The sequence below is a fragment of the Enhydra lutris genome, unplaced genomic scaffold (genome assembly GCF_002288905.1).
Source record: "Enhydra lutris kenyoni isolate GAN:26980312 unplaced genomic scaffold, ASM228890v2 scaffoldscaffold38, whole genome shotgun sequence".
In the NCBI taxonomy this organism is placed as follows: Eukaryota; Metazoa; Chordata; class Mammalia; order Carnivora; family Mustelidae; genus Enhydra; species Enhydra lutris.
Window position 1 is genome coordinate 18,835,221 of NW_019154122.1, and position 20,754 is coordinate 18,855,974.

General features: G+C 66.0%; 2 protein-coding genes across 3 annotated transcripts in view; one reads left to right on the forward strand and one right to left on the reverse strand.

Annotated features, from left to right (window-relative positions):
* The window catches only part of LOC111154783 (phospholipase C eta 2), a 62,426-nt gene extending 59,539 nt beyond the window's left edge, over positions 1-2,887 (reverse strand). Inside the window, exon 1 of the mRNA XM_022514693.1 lies at positions 2,809-2,887. Within this exon, the coding sequence (XP_022370401.1) occupies positions 2,809-2,887 (79 nt within the window). The remainder of the gene's footprint in view (positions 1-2,808) is intronic.
* An 11,201-nt stretch (positions 2,888-14,088) lies between these two features.
* LOC111154906 (peroxisomal biogenesis factor 10) lies at positions 14,089-20,160 on the forward strand. 2 transcript variants are annotated; one of them, XM_022514860.1, is made up of 6 exons: positions 14,089-14,200; positions 14,762-14,842; positions 15,334-15,740; positions 16,963-17,138; positions 17,317-17,452; positions 18,643-18,785. In XM_022514860.1, exons 1-6 carry the CDS (start codon positions 14,089-14,091, stop codon positions 18,709-18,711), a joined length of 981 nt encoding a protein of 326 aa, XP_022370568.1. In that variant the 3' UTR covers positions 18,712-18,785. The 2 variants fall into 2 exon arrangements, with proteins under 2 accessions (XP_022370568.1, XP_022370569.1); XM_022514861.1 differs by lacking the exon at positions 16,963-17,138 and having other exon boundaries at positions 18,643-20,160.
* Positions 20,161-20,754: the final 594 nt, after the last annotated feature.

Consider the following 20,754-nt stretch of genomic DNA (forward strand, 5'->3'; position numbering starts at 1 on the left):
CTCCAGTGGTCTCCCCGACCCTCACCCACGGAGCAGCCCCCAGTCGCTCGAACTGAAACCTGTGACCGCGGATACGCAAGGACAAGGGTGAGCAACCTGCCGTGGAGACGGCCACCTTCCGGGCACTGTCCCACAGTCCCAGCCCTGGTCCTGGGCCGCTGGGGTCCACGCACTCAGCTCTGGCAGGAAGCGACCTTTCTCCCCACCACAAGGGGGCCGAGGGGCTGAGGCCACACTCACTTCCCCACCGGGAACTTGGTGCCTGCAGCCCTTCGCAGACACGTGGCTGGGAGTCCCGGGATGGGTGGCACAGAGCAGGCACCGGGTGACGGCTCTGCCCCCACACAAGCCACCGACCCAGGTCCTCGAGACCAAGAGCCCAGAACAGACCCCAACCATACACCCCCCTGGGCACGCCCTGAGCCTCACCCCCACCACACACACACACCGTCTCCCCTCTGGGACTGAGCTGGGATCAGCCAGGACGGTGCTGTGGCTCACGGCAACCGGACAGACGTCAGCCCAGACCCGGAGGAATCCCCTGGCCACCAGGGAAACAGAACTATAGCCACTGACTGTCCCCAAGCAGCCGCCAGGACATGCGGGCTGCTCCATGGCCTTGCTGTTTCCAGGGCCCAGGGCCTCTCCTGCCCTGCCTTTGCTCAGTGGTGCTGCCCCAGGGAGCCTTCTGGAAGGACCTGCCGCAGCCCTCGGCCCAGAACCAAGCCCAGAGCCTGTCTCATCTGCATCTGCACCCATGAGCCAGGCATGGAGGGGAGGCAGAGCACAGGGTGCACCAGTGGGGTACAGAAAGCAGGAGGTAGGACAGGCAAGGGACAGGGCCACGGGGAGGGGACAGCAGTCCGAGGGTGAAGCCCGTTCCTCCCCCATGGCCCCTGGCTCCCACAGCCTCCCCCCAGGGCCCTGCCTGGGTTCCCTGTTCTCTGTTCCAGCACCCCTTTCTCTGGGTGTCCGTCCCAGACTGAGCCGAGCAGCAGCCCCAGAGCCTGGGCAGGGGGCTGTGGGCCTCTGAGCAGACGTGTCCCCTTGGCAGAGGAGACCTGCTGGGACATGCCTGGGGAATGTGGGAGAACAAGCCGGGTCCGGCCCCTTGGGGCACAGGGGCGCACAGAGCACACACACAGCCCACTCCACACACATGCACAGAACCTCACAGGGTGCACGCCAATTCCTGCCACATGCACGTGCCCACGCGCACTTCCACCACCGCTACCCTGAGGGGCCTCCCCCTGAGCAGGCAGCAGAGACCCTGGGGACGAGCAGGTCCTCCTGGGCAAATCTACCCACCGGGACGCATGCACATGGGCCACCGCCCCGAGACGCGGGCCTGCTGGCCGGGCCTCACCCCGATGGCCCTCCCTCTTGGCTCTCCTCCCCCACCTCCCGAGAGAGCTGAGTCCGGGTCCACCCGCTGCCCATCCATCCAGGAGGAGCCAGGAGGAGCCAGGGCCCCTGCACCAGCCGTTGAGGCCCACCCACTGCTGCTCAGAGTCGAGAGCGGGAGAGTCAGTGGACTTGGGAGCTGTCCGCTCCAGGTGGGCGCCAGCAGGCCCCCCGGCTCCAAGCCCAAACTCCCGAGTCAGGGGCTGGCAGGACCCCAGCCCAGAGGTAGCAGCTCCGCCCCGGCCCGAGGGGCCTGAGCCGTGGGACTGGGCACAGACGCGCCCCAGTGGCCTCCGCTGCACCCAGGGTGCGGGAGACTCAGGACCAGCTGTCCTGGGGCGGAAAAGGATAAGCCCCCTGCCTCTCAGAGAGCCTTGCCCGGCCTGCAGGCTCCCACCGAGCAGTATGCGAGTCTTCCACATGGACAGACCGTCTCTGGCTCGAGCAAATTATACGGCAGGAGAGCCGCTGCAGCCCGTGTCTGCCGGCCAAGCCGGTGTCTGCCGGCTCCCACCCTGCCCTCGGGGAGGGGCTCTCCCAGCTGGCCAGGCTTGCCTGCACCCTTGTACTCCTGTGTGCTTCCAGGCGCTGGAAGCCGAGATGCCACAAACAAGCGTAAGGCGGTGGTTCCGTGGCACATTCACGTGGCAGGACCTTCTCTAGCCACGTACCTGAGATGTGAGCGCTCCAGTGTGCACGCGACACCACAACTCTCCAGAAGTTGGAGAGGAGACCGCATGCTCCAAACCAGTGCTACCCTATTCCGGAGACCACAGATGCCACTGCCTACAGGCCACGGGGAGGCACAGACCACAGGCCCAGGGACACTGAGAGCCTCCCCGGGATGCACAGCCCGGCTGTGCTGAGGACCCCCGAGCTGGGCCAGGACCCCAGGGGTCCCACTGACACAGGCAGAGCTGGCGGGCAAGCCAGCAGCCCCAAAGCCGTCTTCCTAACAGGAAAGTCTGTTCCCTCTGCCAGCCTTGCCCTGGCCCTTGAGCGGAGGGTACACCCGGGCTGCAGGCAGTGGGGGCTTGACCTTGCTTGGGTCCCCTCTCCCACTCTTAGCCCCAGCCCTGCAGGAAGCCTGCATCGCCTTTGCCTGAAGCCGCGGGGAGCCCTCCTTGGACGCACTTGTTCCTGAACCACAATTCCTGCTCAACTAGAGGAAAGCCAGGGTCCTTGGGTGAGGCCACCTCAGCCCCCCATCTCGGAAAAAGACCAGCAAAGACATGTCACCCTTGTGCACTGGGGACGGGGCACACCAGCCACTGTTGGCATCGTATGCTGGGCCCCCCGCCCACGGCAGCCCCCCTGTTCTGGGGGCACAGGCAGAACTCTTTCTCCCGGGAGGGAGGACTGGACTCCGAACCACGTCCGTGTCTGACCAGAGGCCTCACTCACCCACAGGCAGAATATTGATGTTCAGGAAAGACTGTCCAGTCCTCAGATTGGGCCCTGGGTCCCCTGGTGGAGGAGCCATCATGGAGGGTGGAGGCCTCTAGTCGGCCGGGGGCAGAAGGCGAGAGATGGGGCTGGCCTGGGTCACCAGCTGGGGCCAGCTGTGCGCGGGAGGCCGGAAGAAGCCGCTCTGAGGTCCCTCTGTCCCTGGGGCCCCCGGCGTCCCCCTCTGGAGTAGAGGCTGGACCTGCGTGTCATCACACACCTGGAGAGAGAGCAGGGTGGCAGGCATGAGGCTTGGCCGGCCATCCAGGCCAACGGCAGGGTGGGATTGGGGCCCTTGTTGTAGGACAGCCCAGACACCGCCCTCCGGAGCGGAACAGCCCACCCAGGTGAGGACCGGTCACCACAGCGTCACCAAAGTGTGACCGTTGCCCGGCGCTGGGACCTTCCCACAGCTCCATGAAGTTCAAAGACAGAACAGGCATCGTTTCACAGAAATCAGCCCGTGCCTTCGGCTGTGAAGGAGGAGCCGGCGTGCTGCGGGCCGTGGTGGGGCGGGCCCCGGGGCCCAGAAACGGCCGAGGAGGCTGCCCTCTCACCCTTCCCACAGCCCTTGGCACCGTCCCCCCCGGCCCTGGGGCTCAGGCCCTTTCAGCCACCTGATGGTCTGTGCAGGAGATGGAGCGCCTTTGTTCTCCAAACCCCTGGTGGGGCCCCAGGTTCTGCCTGCCTCCTTGTGCCCCCCAAGTCTCAGCCCCACTGGCCTCTGCTCAGGCTCCTTTCCAGCTTGGAATCCCCACTCCAGCCAACCAGCTCTCCTCACTCCCCTGGCTGTCTCCTTCCAGGGACTTCCTCCTCCCTGGGGGCCAGAGAGGGGCTGCAGAGGCCAGGTGGGAGGCCACTGGGCCCAGGACAGAGTTTCCCGGCCTAGCCTTGGGGTAGACCTCGGGACACCTGGGCCCTCCAGACACCCAGAGCCGTGCTCTGCCCAAGGAGGAAGCATGACCGAAGGTGGGCAGGCCCAGGCTCCCCACGGCACCCCTCTCCCCAGGTCCCCTCAGACCAATCTTAGCACATGATGCTTGAAACCCAGGCCTCTGATGCCCCCTCCCTGGGTCTGTCCCTCAGGAGTCTGTCCCTCCCTCATCCTGGCCCGCTCCGGCCCCCCAACCTCCATCTGGCCTACCCCCTCCAGTAGACCTAGAATTTGCCCGCCATGGGCTCTCCGGGGTCCCGTGCCTCAGAAGAGCATGGGGAGAGACCTGGTGGCCCAAAGGCCAGGGCACCCAGGGCTCATGGGTCCCTCCAGCCCCAGCCCGGCTCTGCCCACTACAGCCCTTCACGGGCGCACCCTCTGCTCCCGGTCACCCCTCTGCATGTCCCAGCCCCAGGCTCACCTGCAGGTGTGGGGTCTCCTGGCCCAGGTTCACCCGAGGCGGCAAGATCGCTGCAGCCCACCAGGCCGGCGCAAGCTCCTGCCGCCGTCCCAGCCGGCTCCGGCCGGTCCCCGAGCAGGCACCACGGCTTCCTGCCGCCCCGGGAGCCCAGGATCCGTGCCCGGACACGTCTGTAAGCGCGGGCCGGGCGTGGGGCTCAGCAGGGCTGGCACAGTAGAACCTAATTAGGCAACAGCACCCCACCACAAGCCGGGGCGCGGCTGTTACGGACCGTGAGGTCAGCCCTTGGCATAAGCCCGGCCGCACCTGGCCGTGTGAGTGGAGCCCCACCCCGCCGACCCCTGCTCCTCAAGCCATGCCAGGCTCCCCCGTGCTGCCTCCCTTCCAGCCACACTGGCACACTGGGCCCCCTGACAGTGTGGGGGCCCGCAGCCAGGTTAGCAGCCTCCGGAGTGGGCGCTGCAGGCAGGAGGCAGGGCCCTCAGCCGAGCCTCTTCCTCCTTGCAGGGCCCCAGAGGAGGAGGGGGCCTCCTCCAGAGCGCTCAGCCTCTGCCCAGACTCCCACCCAGATGCCAACGTCAAGTCCTGGAAATTGGCCACTGCCCACAGGTGACCACTCATGGATGACATTGTTCAGAGCCAGGCTGGGCCAGGCCGTGGGACAGGGCGGAGAGGCCCACCTGACCCCTGCCCCCCCAGCGCCGGCCTAGTTAATCAGGACATACAACCCAGGCCCAGACAGGTGGGAGGGCAGCCCAGCCCAAGTCCGTTTGCCAGGGGTGTGATGCTCACACCCAGACGGGCATGCCCACCCCCACAGAATGGCCACCTGCCCCCACCAAGCCCCCAGGGGACAAAGGGGTCCGTCGCCTGCCCTTGCCAGTCCGTGGTGCCCCACCCACCCTTGCTGTCCTTGCGCACAGGGAGAGCCAGTGTGTGTCCCCCCACGTCCCAGGGGCTTCCTCCCCCCATGACTCTGATGCCCGCCGCACCCCCTCGCTGTGTCCTGCAGACTCCTCGCGGGAGTGCCGAGGGGCCCACCGCAAGCCCCAGCCTGTCCCCAGACACCTCTTCCTCCCGCCTCACCGCCCCCAACCCCGTGCGGCGTCACCAGGTCTGGCTCTCCCTCCATTGGCGTCCACTGGCCCGGAGCGACCCCCGGGGTGGGGAGGGGGAAACAGGCCAGACACAGGTACCAGCTTGGGACCCTGCCGCTCTGCCCCGGAGAGAGCACCACACAGGCCCCCAGGGGTGCGGGGAAGACGCCGGCAGCGGCGTTATCCAGGGGGACGCACAAGAGGAATGACAGGCTGCGCAGCAACAGCGGGAACAAGAAGCATCCTGAGAGCACAGAACGGAGCCAAGGAAGCAGAGGCCGGAGGGGGCACGCCGGAGGGGGCACGCTTCCCAAAGTGCGGCCACGGGGAGCCCGGGGGTCCCCAGAACCCCCAGCACAGGGCACGCGGTCTGCTCTGTCTGCACAGCCTCCTCTTCTCCCTGCGCAGACCGCAGCACGGCGGCTGAGGCTCTGCACGGACCAGGCCGCGGCTCCAGGCAGCACCAGCTCAGCCCTCCCCCCACCCCCGCCTCTGTCACCAGGCGCCCAGAGTCACAGAGAGAAAGCCACTGCCCTGGGGACTTCTGGAAGGCGAGCTGAGGTTTCCAGCGCCCTGTGTGAGCCGCGGGGCACGGGCGGCGTTGGTGGGAAAGAGCGGCTGCCGCCCGTGCACAGGCGGCCTGCATGCGCCTCAGTGGGCACCGTACTCCCAAAGACCGCACGGCAAGCCCCGCCACCTGGGGGCCAAGCGACAGGATCTGTTGCCGATGACATTCGAGCTGAAGTCGAAGCGAGCATTTTGGGGCGCACGTACCCGGCACGGCGAGTCTGATGGCTTCCAAGTGTCTGAAGGCATCTCCTCATGGCGGCGTGGCAGCGCTAGGGACAGACGGGCGTGTCAACGTCCAGGAAGTCTGCCCCCCCTGGCCCCGGCCCCCCGGCCCGCCGGCCAGTGCTCAGGTAGAGGGAGATCCCCTCACGGGGAAACACGGACCACAGGGACCGAGGAGGCAGAGCCCCATGCTCACCCACAACCCCCTCCGTCCTTGGCTGTGGCGGGGGTCAGGACCATGTGCTGTTCTCGGGGGACTCCTGCGTGTGCGCCCCACCCACCTGACCCCCCCGCCCGACAGCAGGTGCGGTGGCCGCAGGGCAGCCACAGATCCAGAGCCCAGCCCCTTCCTCCTGCCCGGCATGGCAGAGACCTGCAACCCCAAACACCCCCTTCTCACTGGATTTGGTTTTGGGGGGAAAAGCTACTCTTTATAAAATATTATTTATATTAACGTAAACAGGCACAGCCACTGTGGAAAACAGTATGGAAGTTCCCCAAAAACTATAAATAGAAAGACCATAGGACCCAGCGACCCGCTGCCGCGCTGCCCGCAGACACACAACCCGGATCCGGGAAGACGTGAAGCCCCCGTGCGTCCCGCAGCTGAGACACGGAAGCACGCGCGTGTCCACCGCCAAGGCGAGACGTGCCACGCACACGACGGAGGAGACTCGGCCGTCAGCAAGGGGGAGCGCTCGCCACCTGCCGCTGCGTGCGTGGACCGAGAGGCGTCACGCTAAGCGAAGCCAGTCCGTCCCGGAAAGACAAACACGCGATTCCACACGCACGTGGAACCTCCACACCACAGCCAACGAACAAAGACGCAAACGGACTCTTAAGTACAGAGAACACACGGGTGGTTTCCTGAGGGGAGGCGGGTTGGGGGGCAGAGGGCTGCGGACTTCAGTCACAGGATAAGACGTCCCGGGGATGGAAAGGACAACATGGGGACCGCAGTCAGCAGGACGCAGTACCGCCCGCACGCTGAGCCATGCGCACGCCCGGGACTCCTGGGCCACCGCCTGGGCCCCGGAAGCCGCCGCGCACGGCTCTCAAGTCCGCCTCAACAGCAGACGAGAGACGTTCTCTGCAGTGACGCGTGATGAGTCGACGGTTATCCAGGAGGTCTGCGTCGAGAGAATTCTTTTAGATGACGAGTTTTCATACTTGGCGAAGTAAATACCAGATAATAATCATAACCAGGAGGCACTGGTACGATTCACCAGCAGCTCCCAGGGGGCAAAACCCTTGATGGGCGGTTGGGCGCTGTTTGCCAATTTCCACGTAAATGCGCCCGCGGCAGCCAGTTTCCTGCCCGGAGGAAACGCAGCTGCCGACGTCCCCGGGAATGGTCGCCGGGCAGACGCTGGGACCCTGCGGCTTCGAGATGAGGGCGCCGACGGCAGCGGGACGCGGCATCTGAGGAGACCAGAAGTGTGACCATTCGTTACCTCACGTTTCTGACACAACTCATGTGTTTTACGTAATTTAATTAGTTTAATTTGATTTTAACAGCGGCCGTGTGTCACAGCCAGCTCGCGAGCCCGTGCGCACGACCCAATCCCCACAGCACCAAACACCCCGGGGACCCCAGAAACGGCTCGGCCTGGAAACGGGCCCGGAGACCGCCTTGTGCTCTGCTAAGACTGATTTTTTAAAATTCCGGCAAAACCACCCCATCCGTGCTGAGAAGACGCACCTGAAACCCACCAGGGCACATCCAGGGGGGCCAGACAGGCAAGTGGCGATCCGTCGTGAGGACTGGCCCCTGCAGCCCTCTGCGCTTGAGGATTCCTGGGGTCAGAACGCGCTGGAAAGCATGGCCCGGGAGCTTCTCTGAGCCTTGGTTTCCTCACTGGTCGAGCAGGGTGCTGAGCGCCCCTTCCTCCACAGGAGACGGCAGGCGCAGGGTCCACCCACGGGGGGGCCTGGAGAAGCCCAGCCTGGCGGGCAGGCACAGGTCCCTCCCGATCGTCACGCCCGGGGACCCCCGTGCCTGGGGACGCTTTCCCATGCTCGCACCAGGAGCACACCCTTGGGGGCAGGGCACACCTCACGACTGGAGACAGGCCTGGGAAGCTCCCACACCCCGCCCGGGGGCCGGAGCCCCTGCCTGCACTGCATCTTCTCCCCTCGAGGGCCACTCAGGCCTGACAAGCAGCTGCAGGCAGAGACGTAAGGAGGCAGTTCTGTCTCCACGCCACAGCCCAGGGCCCATGAGGGACAGCAGAGACCCTGCCTTGAATGCCTCCATCCGACAGCTCCCCTCGGCCCAGATGAGATGCTGAGTCTCTGGGGTGGGGGCCAGAGTCTGCAAGAGGCCAGTTGAGGTTTGGGACAGGAGGAGGGCAGAGGCGCAGGGCCGGTCCCCACATCCCTCTGCCCTTAACCCAGAGCTCACTGAGTTCCTGATCAATGACACACCCTGCGGCAACCCCATACCCACCAGCCAAGCTGCCAAAAAGCTCCAGAGCAGAGGAGGGAAGAGGGGCTCAGAGGGGCCCAAGGGCTGGCCACGCCCCCAGGACCCTCTGCAGAAGGGGACCCTTCAGACAGAAGGGACAGCGTGTGCAAAGGCTCTGCGGCAGGAAGGGCCCTGTGACCCGCGGGCCCAGGGCTGGCACGGAGCCCCGGTCCCAGTGTGGACGGAACTACGATGGGGCTCCCGGCGTCCTCCAAGGATTAGCCCGTAGGAGCTCGCATCTCAGTTGGGGGGCACCTCCCAAAGTGCTGCCTGCCAGGCCCAGTGCCTGCCGTTGCCGTCACCGTCACCTGATGGCGCCCCGGCCACCTGCTGGGCCACAGAGCAAGGGGAAGGAGGGGCTGGGGAAGGCTGCAAGGACCCTGCCGGCCTCCAGGCCAGGAGCCACTGTTTGGGGGCGCCCTTTCCTGCCCTCGGCACCAAAACAAGAGGTCCTCTGTTCCATTCTTGTTTGTTCAGGAACACTCTGAAGCCCCTCGTGGAACCAGGACCCCGCAGTGACCCGTCAGAAGCCACTCGTGTGGCTCACTTCTCAAGGAGGCAGCAGCAGACCACATCCCCGATCATAAAGGACCGTGCAGGGGACCACGCCCGCGAAGGTGAGTGCAGCGGGGCGGGAAACTGCAGGGACCTGAAGGTGTCCTCCTGGGCGGGAGCAGCCTTCGCCTATCAGGGCACCCATGTTCCTGCGCCCCTCTTTTCAAGGTGCCCATAATATCCATGGGGCCTCCAGGGCCAAGGTCAGACCCAGAACTCTGTCTTCAGGCACTGGGAGCCTCTGAAGATTCCGGAGCAGGGACAGGACAGTTCAGTGCCGCAGGGGCAGTGAGGCAGGGGCCAGGTGCTGGCCAGGCACTCAGCCCCACCACGTGCCCAGAGCCACCAGATCCAGCAGGCCCTACTCGGCCCCGGCCTTTGGTGACACATAAGGTAGGTCACGCCTGTTTGTCAGTTTATAGCCAATAAACGGGCCAGAGCAATGAGCGTGCGGACCAGCAAGAACACCCAGAGCCTTTTGCTGGAGGCCTCAGCCCCGCCCACCGGCCTCTCTGCTCACAGGAGAACCCCAGGGCACACTCAGGGCACCCCCGGGCCACAAGCGGGCCTCTCAGCCTGGCAGGGGCGTCCGTCCCACATGCGCACGAGGCCCCACAGGTCTTGTCGCTTCAGACCAGGAAGGTCATGGGCCTTCAACAGCCTCAGTTCTCCAACTCTGCAGCGGAAATCTGCCATCTGCCTCTTCTTGGCTCACGGGGGTGCGCCCCGAGCGGGGCCCGAGGAACCAGGAGGAGCTGCTGCCCTTGGAGACTGCTGATGTCGTGCAAACCCACGTTCAGGAACCAAGTGGCTGCACCACGGAAGCTGAGCACATGCTCCCAGAGCCCTGACCCGGAGGAAACACCGGCGGAACAGGCCGCGGCCTGGGTCCCCAGGAGCGCCTGCCCTGCCCTGGGTCACCTGTCCGCTCAGTCCCTCTGCCTTCCACAGGGGGGAGCCCCTGCTGCTGGCCAGTGCCTGCACCGGGAACAGAGCAGGGAGCCGGTCAGGAGGTTCCCCCAGACTGACCCCCACTCTGCCGGCAGAGGCTTTCACCACCTGCTGCCGCCTCTTCCCAGGACCCCGAGCCACTCAGGCCCCCAGGGCCATGCCCCCTGGCACCGCAGCCAGGCCCTGCGGCTCCCGGAGCCCGGGGAGCTGAGTGCCTCTACGGCCTCCTTTGGCAGAAGAGGAAACCGAGACCCAGGAAAGGTGGGGACCTGCCCAGATGTGGCAGCCACAACGAAGAGGCTGCCCGAGGACGGCGGCGCCCCAGAGAGAGGAGGAGCCTCCAGCACCCAGGCCCTCAGAAGTGGCCACCTGCCCACAGCCCCACCCAGGACATGGCCCCAGGACAGGCCTGACCTGCCAGCTCCCCGGGATGGAGGCCACACCCCTGGCTGGAGTGAGGGGAGCGCACGGGTGACCAGCGCCACTCCCGACACCCTGCCCAGCCTGCCGCCCCGCTGAGGCTTCCCCAGAGGGCTCTCCCTGGTCCGTGGGTCCTCACTCTTGGGAACCCCACTCTGTAGGGGCCTGGCCTCCCCCGCACTTTCTTTCTCCCCGCAGCCCCACAAGACCCCTCTCTCTCGTACGGATGGAGCCCTCCCTCCCCTTCTGCCAGAGCAAAGCCTCCTCGTCCAGGAAACCCTCCTGAACAGTCTCTTCCTTGGGCCCTTAGCGCCTCCCACCAACCAGCGCGGCCCGGGACGATGCCGCGCCCGCATGAAGACCCCGGGTCTGTCCAGCAACAGGCAAGGCCATTAGGGGACAGCTGTGGGACTGGACAGAACTGGGACCTGCCTGGTGCCTGCTTTTTACCAGAGAAGAGCCTTTCTGACCTTTGGTCACTGAGCTCTGCCACATGACGGTAACCCCTTCCTTCCCCAGCCCCTGAGTTCGGCTTCCCGTCCTGGCTCTGCTGGAACCCGGACCATGGCCCCGAGCCCCACAGCGCCAGGCTGGCTCTGCTCCTGCCAGACGTGCTGTTCTGCCAGGAAAATGCCATCCCTGACCAGCACAAGAACACACCGGTCCCCAGCCACCCTCTGGCGTCCTGAATCACTGACATCACCCCCCAGACAAGGCCGAGCCCCAGGCCCAGGCTCGGTTCTCTGGCCCCTCATCCCGACCCCACCTGACAAGCCCCCCAACTGGGCAGTGCTATGGGACCACCCCTCAGCTGAGGCCTCTGCTCAGGGGGCTGGCAGGAGTCCCAGGGTTGTGTAGCCCTGGCTCTGTTCTGGGGTGCTGCCTCCCTGCACCCAGGGCTGCCCTCCCCTCCACAGGCTTCCCCCACCCCTTGCCCACTCATGGCCACTGGATGTTCTTGCCAGCCGGTGGAGTGAGGAGCATTCCTGGGCCGCCAAGCCCTCCAGGCAGTCACGGGGCAGAGGAGCCTGTCCTCTGTGTTTGTCCAGAAGCTGCTCCCCACAAGGCAGCAGTGCCCTCCTCTGCTCAGCACCCACAGGGCCCCTGCCCCATAAGGGACACACACACAGCCTTCTCCATCATCCTGTGTCCCCCTGGATTGACATCTCTGCCTGGGAACCCCCACTCCCAGTCCCAGGACAGGGACGCACCCCACCTGGCATTTGACCTGAGGATCCTGAACCCTGGCGAAGCAGAGGGACACTGGCAAGCTGCCCAGCGGACCACCGGGTGGCCCCCTAGGCTGCTGGGTGGCACTGGGTGGAGGTGGGAGATGAGGTGGGGACCGAGGTTGAGGTATGCAGCGGGGCTCCCGTGAAGGGCCGGAGCAGACATCCGGGAGGAGGGACGGGGCCACTACGTGCTGGGAGTTAGACTCCTGTTCCACAGGTGGCCTGGGACCCAGGTGACTCGAGCGCTGCCGCTTATTAGAGCGACCCCTAATAAACACCAGCAAATTCTATCAGTGTTCCCATTTCACAGCGCAGAAAACAGAGGTCCGGAGCTTAAGTCAGCTTGTGTGTATGTGAGAGCTCCCTGTAAGTGACCAAGGGCCTGCGGAGGTCACAGCTGGTACGTCAGAGACTGGCTGGCACTGAGTCAGAGATCAGCACAGCCAATGGCTCGGCGTCCACGGGACACTCTGTTTAAAAACGGAGCAACCCCTTACTGCACGCCCAGCCCACAGACAGCGGCCCCACACCAGGGCCGGACTCCAGCCGGCCACCTCGGCCCCACGCGGGTCCACACAGCTCTCTGCCTTCCTGACAGAGGAGGTCAGAGTCACTCTGCCACCGCTTTGAATTCTGATCCAGGTTCATTCTAGGGTGAAACTCACTCCCTGATCCCCGGAAAATCTGCCCACTGACCTGGCGGAACAGATGGGCTGACGGCACCGCCTGCCGGCCGCTCTGCCTTCGGACTCCAACCCAAAGTCCTTTTAGGGCCCACGGGACAGCCCCCGGGGTTGGGAACTTGAGTCTGAACCCAGGAGGGACCCAGGTCCCAGAACAACACACACTTGGTCGCATGGTTCCTGGCCCTGCCCTGCCCAGGCGGAAGGCCGGAAGCGGGGAGCTGCCGCAAGGTACCGTCCAGAGCAGCGCCCACGGGCGGGTGGGACAGGCCAGTGAGGGAAGGAAAAGCCACACCGCAGCCGGGTGCCGGTGGGCGGGGCTGTCTGTGCGGACCCACCGGCCAGGGCGTCTTTGGGACCGGGACGCGCGGAGCGTTTCAGGCTGGCGGACGCAGCTGGGCAGAGACTTGTGCAGGACTCGGGGTCTTCCACCGGCCACCCCCAGACGAGGGGTCTACCCTGCACTGCCCACTAAAGCCTCAGGCAGCCTCGGTCTGCAGGAAACAGGGCCAGGGGCAGGGGCTCGGCTCCAGAAGGGCACGGAGGATCCAGCGGCAGGCGGGACTGTGGGAACCGCCCGGGCCGCGCCTTCCCTCTCGGAGGAGCCCACAGCCCGGGGGCCGCCCGTGAGCTCCGGGCCGGTCTCCCCAGCCCGTCCGCAGCCTGGCGGCTTCTCCGCGCGCCGCGCGCCCGCAGAGGAGGGCAGCCGTGGGGCCCAGCCTGCGGCCTGGCCCGCCCTCCGTGCCCGCCCCCGCGCCTCGGGCAAGGTCGGTGCGGCCTCGGCGGCTCCCCAGCCCTGCGGGGCCGAAAGCGCGCCTTCCCCTCCGCGGCCGCGCCTGGCGCCACGCAGGTGGGCCTGGGGCGCGCCCTGCCCTCCCTCGGCCGCGCCACAGGTGCGGCCCCGCCCTTCCGCCCACCTCCCTCCCCCCGGCCCCTCCCCACCCGGCTCCAGTGCCGCGGTGGCCTGCGGCTGGCCCTCGGGCTGGCCCGGCGCTCGCCCTCCGCGTGCGGCTTCCCCCGGCGGCTCCTCCAAGAGTCGGGCGGCGGGACCCTCGCGGAGCCCAGCGCCCGGCGGCCCGCTGGAGGAGGGGCGGCGCCCGGCCAGTCATCGTCACCGTGGACCCCCGAGTCCTGTCCGCTCCGCACACAGCGACACTCGGAGCCGGGACCCCGCCAGCCGCCCCCGCGCCAGAACCAGGCCCCGCCCGCGCCACACCCCCGACTCCCGGCCCCGCCCCCGAGGCCCCGCTCCGTCCACGCCCCCAGCCCTCATTGGTTCTCACCCCCGGACTCCGCCCCCGGCCTCGGGCCCTGCCCTCGTTCCCGTCGCCCCCAGCGCCGCACGGCTCCGCCCCCGGCCCCTGCCAGAGTTCGGACCGCCCCTCCACCCCTCGCGCTCCCGTCCCCCGCCCCTGCCGGCTCCCACGTCGCCTCCAACCCTCACGGCTCCGCCCTCAGTCCGGATTCCCGCCCGTGTTCACGTCGCCCCGCCCCCTCGCGGCCGCGCCCCCGGTCCTTGCCCGCGTTCTCGTTGCCCCCCAGCGCCGCATGGCTCCTCCCCGCACGCTGCACGTCGGTTCCGCCCCTGCTCTAGCACGCGCAAGGCCGGCGTCGCACTCTTGCGTCATCAGGCAGCGCTCGCGTGGGCGTGGCCAGGCGGCTCCCAGGCCCCGGCGCGTCGCGGACATGGCCCCCGCCGCCGCCGGCCCCGCGCAGGTCGTTCGCGCGGCGCAGAAAGACGACTACTACCGCGGCGGGCTGCGGGGCGCGGCGGGCGGCGCCCTGCACAGCTTGGCGGGTGAGCCCGGGCCTGCGGCGGGAGGGAGGGGACCCCAGCGCGCGTCTGGCGGGCGGGGGCCGCGGGGCTGGGGGCCCCGAGCGGCGGGAGAAGCGGCTTGTGGCTACGCCGCGTCCCGCTCCGGCCTCTCTGTGCCGCTCCCGGCACTTCGCAGACGCCGCCCGGTCAGTTCCGGACGTTCCCGGGTCGGCTCCGGCGGTGCGCCCCGTGTCGCGGCGGAACATGGGGGTCCGTGGGCGCGTTTAGCTCGTCTGAGGTCGCCCCCGGCCACAGCCGTCTCGCTGGGGCTCCGGGTCGCCGCCCCCCTCCCTGCGCTTGTGACCCGTCTGGGTCCGGGACGGTGGCCGGGGCGGGCCCTGCAGGGGACACGGCTGCGGGGGTGCGGGGAGGCCCTCCGGAGGCCAGGCCCGGCGGGGACGGCGAGCAGCGCGGACGTCCGCGCCGGGGGCAGACTGCGCTGTGGGACGGTCTCAGCCTGTGGAGCGGCGGCTGGACCTTGGCGGCGGGAGGAGCCACGCAGGGATTGGATCCTAACCGCCAGCCCCTCGCCCTCCTTCTCAGGTGCGAAGAGGTGGCTGGAGTGCAGGAGGGAGGTGGAGCTGCTGTCCGACGTCGCCTACTTTGGCCTCACCACGTTTGCAGGTAGCCCCGGTGGGACCCGGAGACCAGGGGCCCGGAGGTGGGGTGCGAGTGCCGCTGGCAGAGTGAGAAGCTCCTGGAGCGGCTTCCCAGTGTCCCTGGAGCTGGCCCAGACGCAGTCTCGGGAAGGAGGGGACCCTGGGGCCTTCCCCTGAAGGAGAGGCCAGGCCCTGAGCCCCAACTGGAGCCTCTGAAACTTCCAGGGTGTCACTTCTGTGCCCTCTTCTGTTCCCTTTTGTGTTCCTGGGGATCTTTGCCCTCGACTTTGCCCGGGGTGCCCATGGGACAGTTTCTCTGTAGCTGAGTTTTGTGGCTCGACGGGGGTCCTGGCACTAAGCCCTGTCGCAGGGCAGGGTCAGCAGGGCCCCAGTGGAGCGTCATCCTTCAGAAAATGCAGGGACCTGACAGCAAAATCCAGCACAGGGAGAAGGAAAAGGATGGCAGGCCCCTGCCTCAGTTTCTCAGGTGGGTCGCCCCCACACCCTCACCGGCAGGCTACCAGACCCTCGGGGAGGAGTATGTTGGCGTCATCCAGGTGGACCCGTCCCGGAGCAGAGTACCCTCCAGGTTGCGCCGTGGCGTGCTGGTGGCGCTGCACACCGTCCTGCCCTACTTGCTGGACAAGGCCCTGCTGCACCTGGAGCTTGAGCTGCAGGCCGAGGCCGACAGCCCCAGGCCCTCGCAGGGCAGCCTGGCTCTGGGCGGGCGCGGCCGGTCAGGAGCCAGGCACTGGGTGCGCCGGCACACGGCCACCCTGGCGGAACCGCAGAAGAGGACGCTCCTGCGCGTGGTGGTGGTGCTCAGGCAGGGCCTTGGCTGCCTCCAGCGGCTCCATGTTGCCTGGTTCTACATCCACGGGGCCTTCTACCACCTGGCCAAGAGGCTCACAGGGGTCACTTACGTAAGTCACCGGTGCTGTGGGGACTCGCTGGCCTCTGGCTGCTGTGTGTTCAGCTTCCGGTGGCTGGCATGGTCACAGGGCTGGAGCCAGGACCCTCTCCGGAAAAACACGGTTTTACTGCATCGCGTTTGCTGGCAGACCCTAGAAAGTCAACCCTGAGGGAGAGGCTCGTCTGCCTCCCTGCCACCAGCTCTTGCAAGACGCCGGCCCCCGGCCCCCGGCCCCCGGCCCCCGGCCCACTCCTTCGCAGCTGCCCTGCCAGAGGGTCAGGTGTCGCAGTGCCTCGTGTCACGGCCAGGACTTTCCCTGGGCTGAGCCTGCCAAGCAGTCCCACCTTTCATCCTGTTTCTGTCCTGGTGCCTTTGTTTCCGCACCCACACGGGAAGCCTCAGCTCAGGACCCTGATCGCGAGGGTCACCCCGTGTCTCGCCTCACTTGGCAGCCCTGTCCGGTCAGCCTCGGCCCCCAGCGCGCACCCCCGAGAGCCGCCGGCTCGCCGCCCCCAGCCTTAGCGAGGGTGTATGCCGCGCGGCCGTAGCGGGGGGGCCAGACACACGGCCTCGACCTGGGCAGAGAAGGTTTTGCGCTCCTGGGGTCTTCTCTGCACGGACACATGGGGCCTGCCTGGCTGGGGCGCTCCAGCTAACGGGAGGGAGAGCAGAAGTGGAGGGCAGCTACCTTTCCCTTCGGGGGTGTGGTCTGATGTTGGGTGCGTCACTAGCTGTGGCGTCACACCGTCTCCTGTCGCTGGGGGAGCCAGGTGTCCTCCAGGAGCTGCTCTGTTCACAGGACAGAGAAGCAGGTTAGCAGCCGTGCCGGCGCGGCTTTTCCTCCTGTTCCCCTAGGCTGCTGTTCTCAAGACTCCTGCTGGCACTTTTCTCTGAGCTGTGAGTCCCCCGATCCATGCCCCCCCCCCCGATCACCGCCTGCAGCCGTAGGGACTGGACTGCAGACTTGGAGCCCGGTGGCTGTCTTCCTCACCGTCACGCAGCACTCACTGTCTCCTCCAAAGTGAGGACCTGAGCTGTCCAGCAGCGGCCCCCGCCTGCGCTCAGACCTGGCGAGGTGCTCCTGCCCCCCTCACTCAGCAGAGAGACCCCGTGATCGCTCTCTGTCCCCCCTTGTGCCAGGAGGGCAGGTTTTGGCCTCCTTCGATGGGGCACTCTACTGCCGGGGGGTTGTGCCAACTGATCATGTGACTGTCCCTTGGGGTCCCTGACAGCTTTGCGCGCACTCTCCAGCTACGGAGGACCTGAGGGCTCGAGAAAGCTACAGGCTGCTAGGAGTCCTCTCCCTGCTGCACTTGGCCCTGTCCGTGGGCCTGCAGCTGTACGGCTTCCGGCAGAGGCAGCGCGCCCGGCGGGAGTGGAAGCTGCACCGTGGCCTGACTCTCCGCAGGTGTCGGGGGAGGGGGGCAAGGGGGGCTCCTAGCCCAGCTGCTGCAGCCCTGCCGGGGGGGGGGGGGGCAGCGGCAGGGGCTGAGCAGCCTTGTGTGCAGCATTGCTGCTGGGGCTCTGAGCCGGCACTGCAAGGACTCTCGTGGTGAAATCTTGGTTCCTCCCTGCCCCGCCACCAGGAGCCACACGGAAGAGAAAGCCGTTTCCAGAAACTCCACGTGTACACTGTGCCTGGAGGAGCGCAAACACTCCACAGCCACGCCCTGCGGCCACCTCTTCTGCTGGGGGTGTATCACCCAGTGGTGCGACACCAAGGTGGGTGTGCCCAGGGTCAGCAGCGGCAGTCCCAGAGCGCAGGCCTCACGGGCAGGTGCACGGGCCAGCCCAGGCGGCTGTCGGGAATCGGGAAGCCTGTCCCGGGTTTGTCTTAGGATGAACCGCAGACAGGACGTACCTGCAGTCGGGGCTCCAGTGGCGCGTCCAGAGGCATTGCCGGGAGGTGGAGACCGCAGCCGGGCCATGCGGTTCCATTCCTGGAGTCGCCCCAGTCCCCCAACCCCGCCGCTGCTCAGAAGCCCGGCTGGCCTGCACCAGCAGGACCTTCTCTAGCTGGGCAGATGGCGCCGCAACGGCCTACGTGGGTGGGAGCTCCGTTCAGGGTCGCGCCCGTGACCAGAGCAGGGGCCGCCACACCATCTCTTACAGCCGCGCCAGCGCCAGTGAGGGGTGGGGTTTCTGGGCCCCCAGCAGCCCTGCCGCCCAGGCCCGGCCCAGATTGAGCTTTCTCAGGGCTGAGGGTCGGGAGGGCCGCACAGGTGAGGTGGGTAGACGCGGAGCGGGATGTGCACCTCAGTCGCAACCTCCTGTTCTCACCTGAGGACCTTCACCTCCGGCAGTTGGCCAAGGGGCGTTCCTCAGAGCCCGTGTCCGGGGTTCACAGGGGCCACGGCCTCAGCCTGGCCGCCGTCACTTAGAAACGGCACCTGTGAATGTCTGCACCACGTGGGTCCCCCTGGGGTGTCACACTCAGCCTCCACTTTGGGGCTCCTGCTCCCCGTTTTGAGGGAATCCCCCAAGAACACACGTACCATCTCCCGTAAGCAGGTGGCCCCAGGCAGGAACGCCTAGTGGGAGATGAGTGGACCTCCCTGAGGACAAGAGGAATCCAGCCTGTCCTTAGGAGCGGGGCCCCCGGGACGGAGCCAGGCAGGACCCCACACACGCCTCTCCACATGACACTCCATAGCAGCCGGGTGGACAGACGGCCGCCTCCCTGGCTTGGCCTCTGCTCCCAGCTCCACGCCCTACTACCCCCGGGTCAAGGCCCTCCCTTCCGGTTTGTGACTTCTGAAAAAAATGCTTTTTTGAAATGGTTTTCATTTGAAGTTAAGAGAGACGCGTGCACCTCCCGTGTTACTGCAGGTGCCGGTGTGGGAGGGCCCGTGCTGGGGGCCGCGCTGGCCACAGCATCCCTGCCCTCCCTGACCCTCCTCCTTCCCCTGCAGGCGGAGTGCCCCCTCTGCAGGGAGAAATTCCCTCCCCAGAAGCTCGTCTACCTGCGGCACTACCGCTAGCCCACCCGAGGGCAGAGGCACCGGGGACTATCAGGAGAGAAACCCCGTCTACTCTCAAGGTCGCTTTTACTTGCACAGGAATTGCCTAACTCCGATTTTATTTCATGTCACGTGAGAAACTACACGAGCAGCTTTGGGACGGAAGCTGGACCTGCCTACACGGTCCAGGTCTGAGGTCTCTGTGCCCAGGGTGGGCTGGCACTTCCCCGCTCAGTCGCCCCGAGCCCACGGTGCCGGTGGCGAGCGGCAGCTGGGGCAGAGCCCGCCAGGGGGTCCGCACCCCTGCCCCCACCCCCACAGTACATCTGGGTCACTTCTTCAGGAGCTGGACTGTTGGACAAGGTTGTTTCCATCCCATCCCCAAACCATACGGTGGAAAGTTAGTTCCAGAAGTGGGACCAGCCATTCATGTGATGAGAAAAGGAGTCTGTATCCGGCGCACAGCGGACGGTTGGGGTTTGGCCCAAGGGGCAGTTGTGGGAACGGCAGACGACGGGGCTGACCCACTGGTCAGTCCGCCAGCCCCGCCGACCTGGAAACCTTGCCCTCATCGGCAGAGGTAGGCCGCTTGGTGGCTCGGGCACATCCACTCACAGGAGCGATAAGACCCCAAGGAGTCGGGTCTCCACCTGCAGCGCGTGGCTCGTGCCGTTTCATATGCGGTCAGGTCTGTGCTGTTCCAGAGGATGGAAGTCCCCATCTCGGCCGAGGTCTGTCTGCCCGGGGATCAGGGTGCACAGCCAGCCTGCAAGGGAGGTTCTCCGCCTTCTTCACACCTAGCCCACAGCTGCCTCTCCGAGCTGAGCTCTCCCTGAGGCCTGGGCAGGCTGGCTGTTCGCGCCAGGTCACTGCCGTGTCCAGCCTACTTCCTGCCACCGTTTTGTTATTTTCAGGTCTTTTAAAGTATTTAACTTGTGCCAGAGACTACTTTGCCATGAGCTTCCGTAAGAAACGAGAGCCACAGAAGCGTGGGTACATTGAGAATGTCGTCAGGGTGAACAGAAGGTCCCATTTCCTAAAGGACGAGAACCTGCGGTCAGGAAGTCCCATCCCGTGTGAGGCTGCGGCCCAGGCTTCGGGCAGAGGCCTGTGCAGACCACTCCGGGATCTGAGTGGACACGGTCATCCAGGGACGCATCGCTCCACACTCCTCGGCTGCTACGAGCTGGCCACCTGAGACAAGCCCCCGTGACCACAGGCCACACTGAGTAGGGGCCCCAGGAGAGCGGCTCCACACTTCCTGAGGGCCTTTATGGACGCCCTGTCCAAGCGCAGACAATTTCCCATCACTTAGGCCTGAGCATGTAGGAAAACGGTATGAAAAACAAGTGTCCAGAGTTTCAACATTTCAGGTACCCCAGTGTTGTATCAAAGGTACCGATTCAGGACCTCATTGAAATGCTAAGATTAAGGGGCACCTGGGTGGCTCAGGGGGTTAAGCCTCTGCCTTCGGCTCAGGTCATGATCCCGGGGTCCTGGGATTGAGTCCCACATCGGGCTCTGTGCTCAGCGGGGAGCCTGCTTCCCTTCCTGCCTCTCTGCCGGCTGTGATCTCTGTCTTCAAATAAATAAATGAAATGTTTAAAAATAAATAAATAAATGCCAAGATGAAAACGCGCAATCAGGTATGTAGAAGGTTTCCTACGGCCTCCTGGAAGTGAGAGGAGCTTGGTCTCAGATACGTAAAAATCGGCCCAAAGAGCCAGACAGCAAACGCATTCAGTGCCTACAACCCTGGGACGGAGGCGAAACTGGGCGGAGCTACGAGTCCGCAACACCTGAGACCAGGAGGCGGCCACCGCCTGCCCCTCGCTCCTGTGCCCCAGGGACCGGCCCAGCTCAGCGCCTGCCGACGGGCGGCAAGCTGTCGTGTTTCAGACAAAGACTCCACAAGAACAGGGACACGGTCTTTAATAACGTTGGAATTAAAAAGTCGCTTAGTAAAACGTTTACGAGTATTTGTTTCTATCACATCAAAAAAGTTGACAGGTGGTCAGGGTTCTGCTTTCCCGCAGAACGTGAGGAGCCACGTGTTAACACCCA

What these genes read in the sequence shown, in the direction of transcription:
- LOC111154906 (XM_022514860.1), top strand. Translation starts at nt 14,089, where the DNA reads ATGGCCCCCGCCGCCGCCGGCCCCGCGCAGGTCGTTCGCGCGGCGCAG. An exon ending in CGCCCTGCACAGCTTGGCGG is followed by an intron (nt 14,201 to 14,761) that starts GTGAGCCCGGGC and finishes CCTCCTTCTCAG; the next exon opens with GTGCGAAGAGGTGGCTGGAG. An exon ending in TGGCCTCACCACGTTTGCAG is followed by an intron (nt 14,843 to 15,333) that starts GTAGCCCCGGTG and finishes CCTCACCGGCAG; the next exon opens with GCTACCAGACCCTCGGGGAG.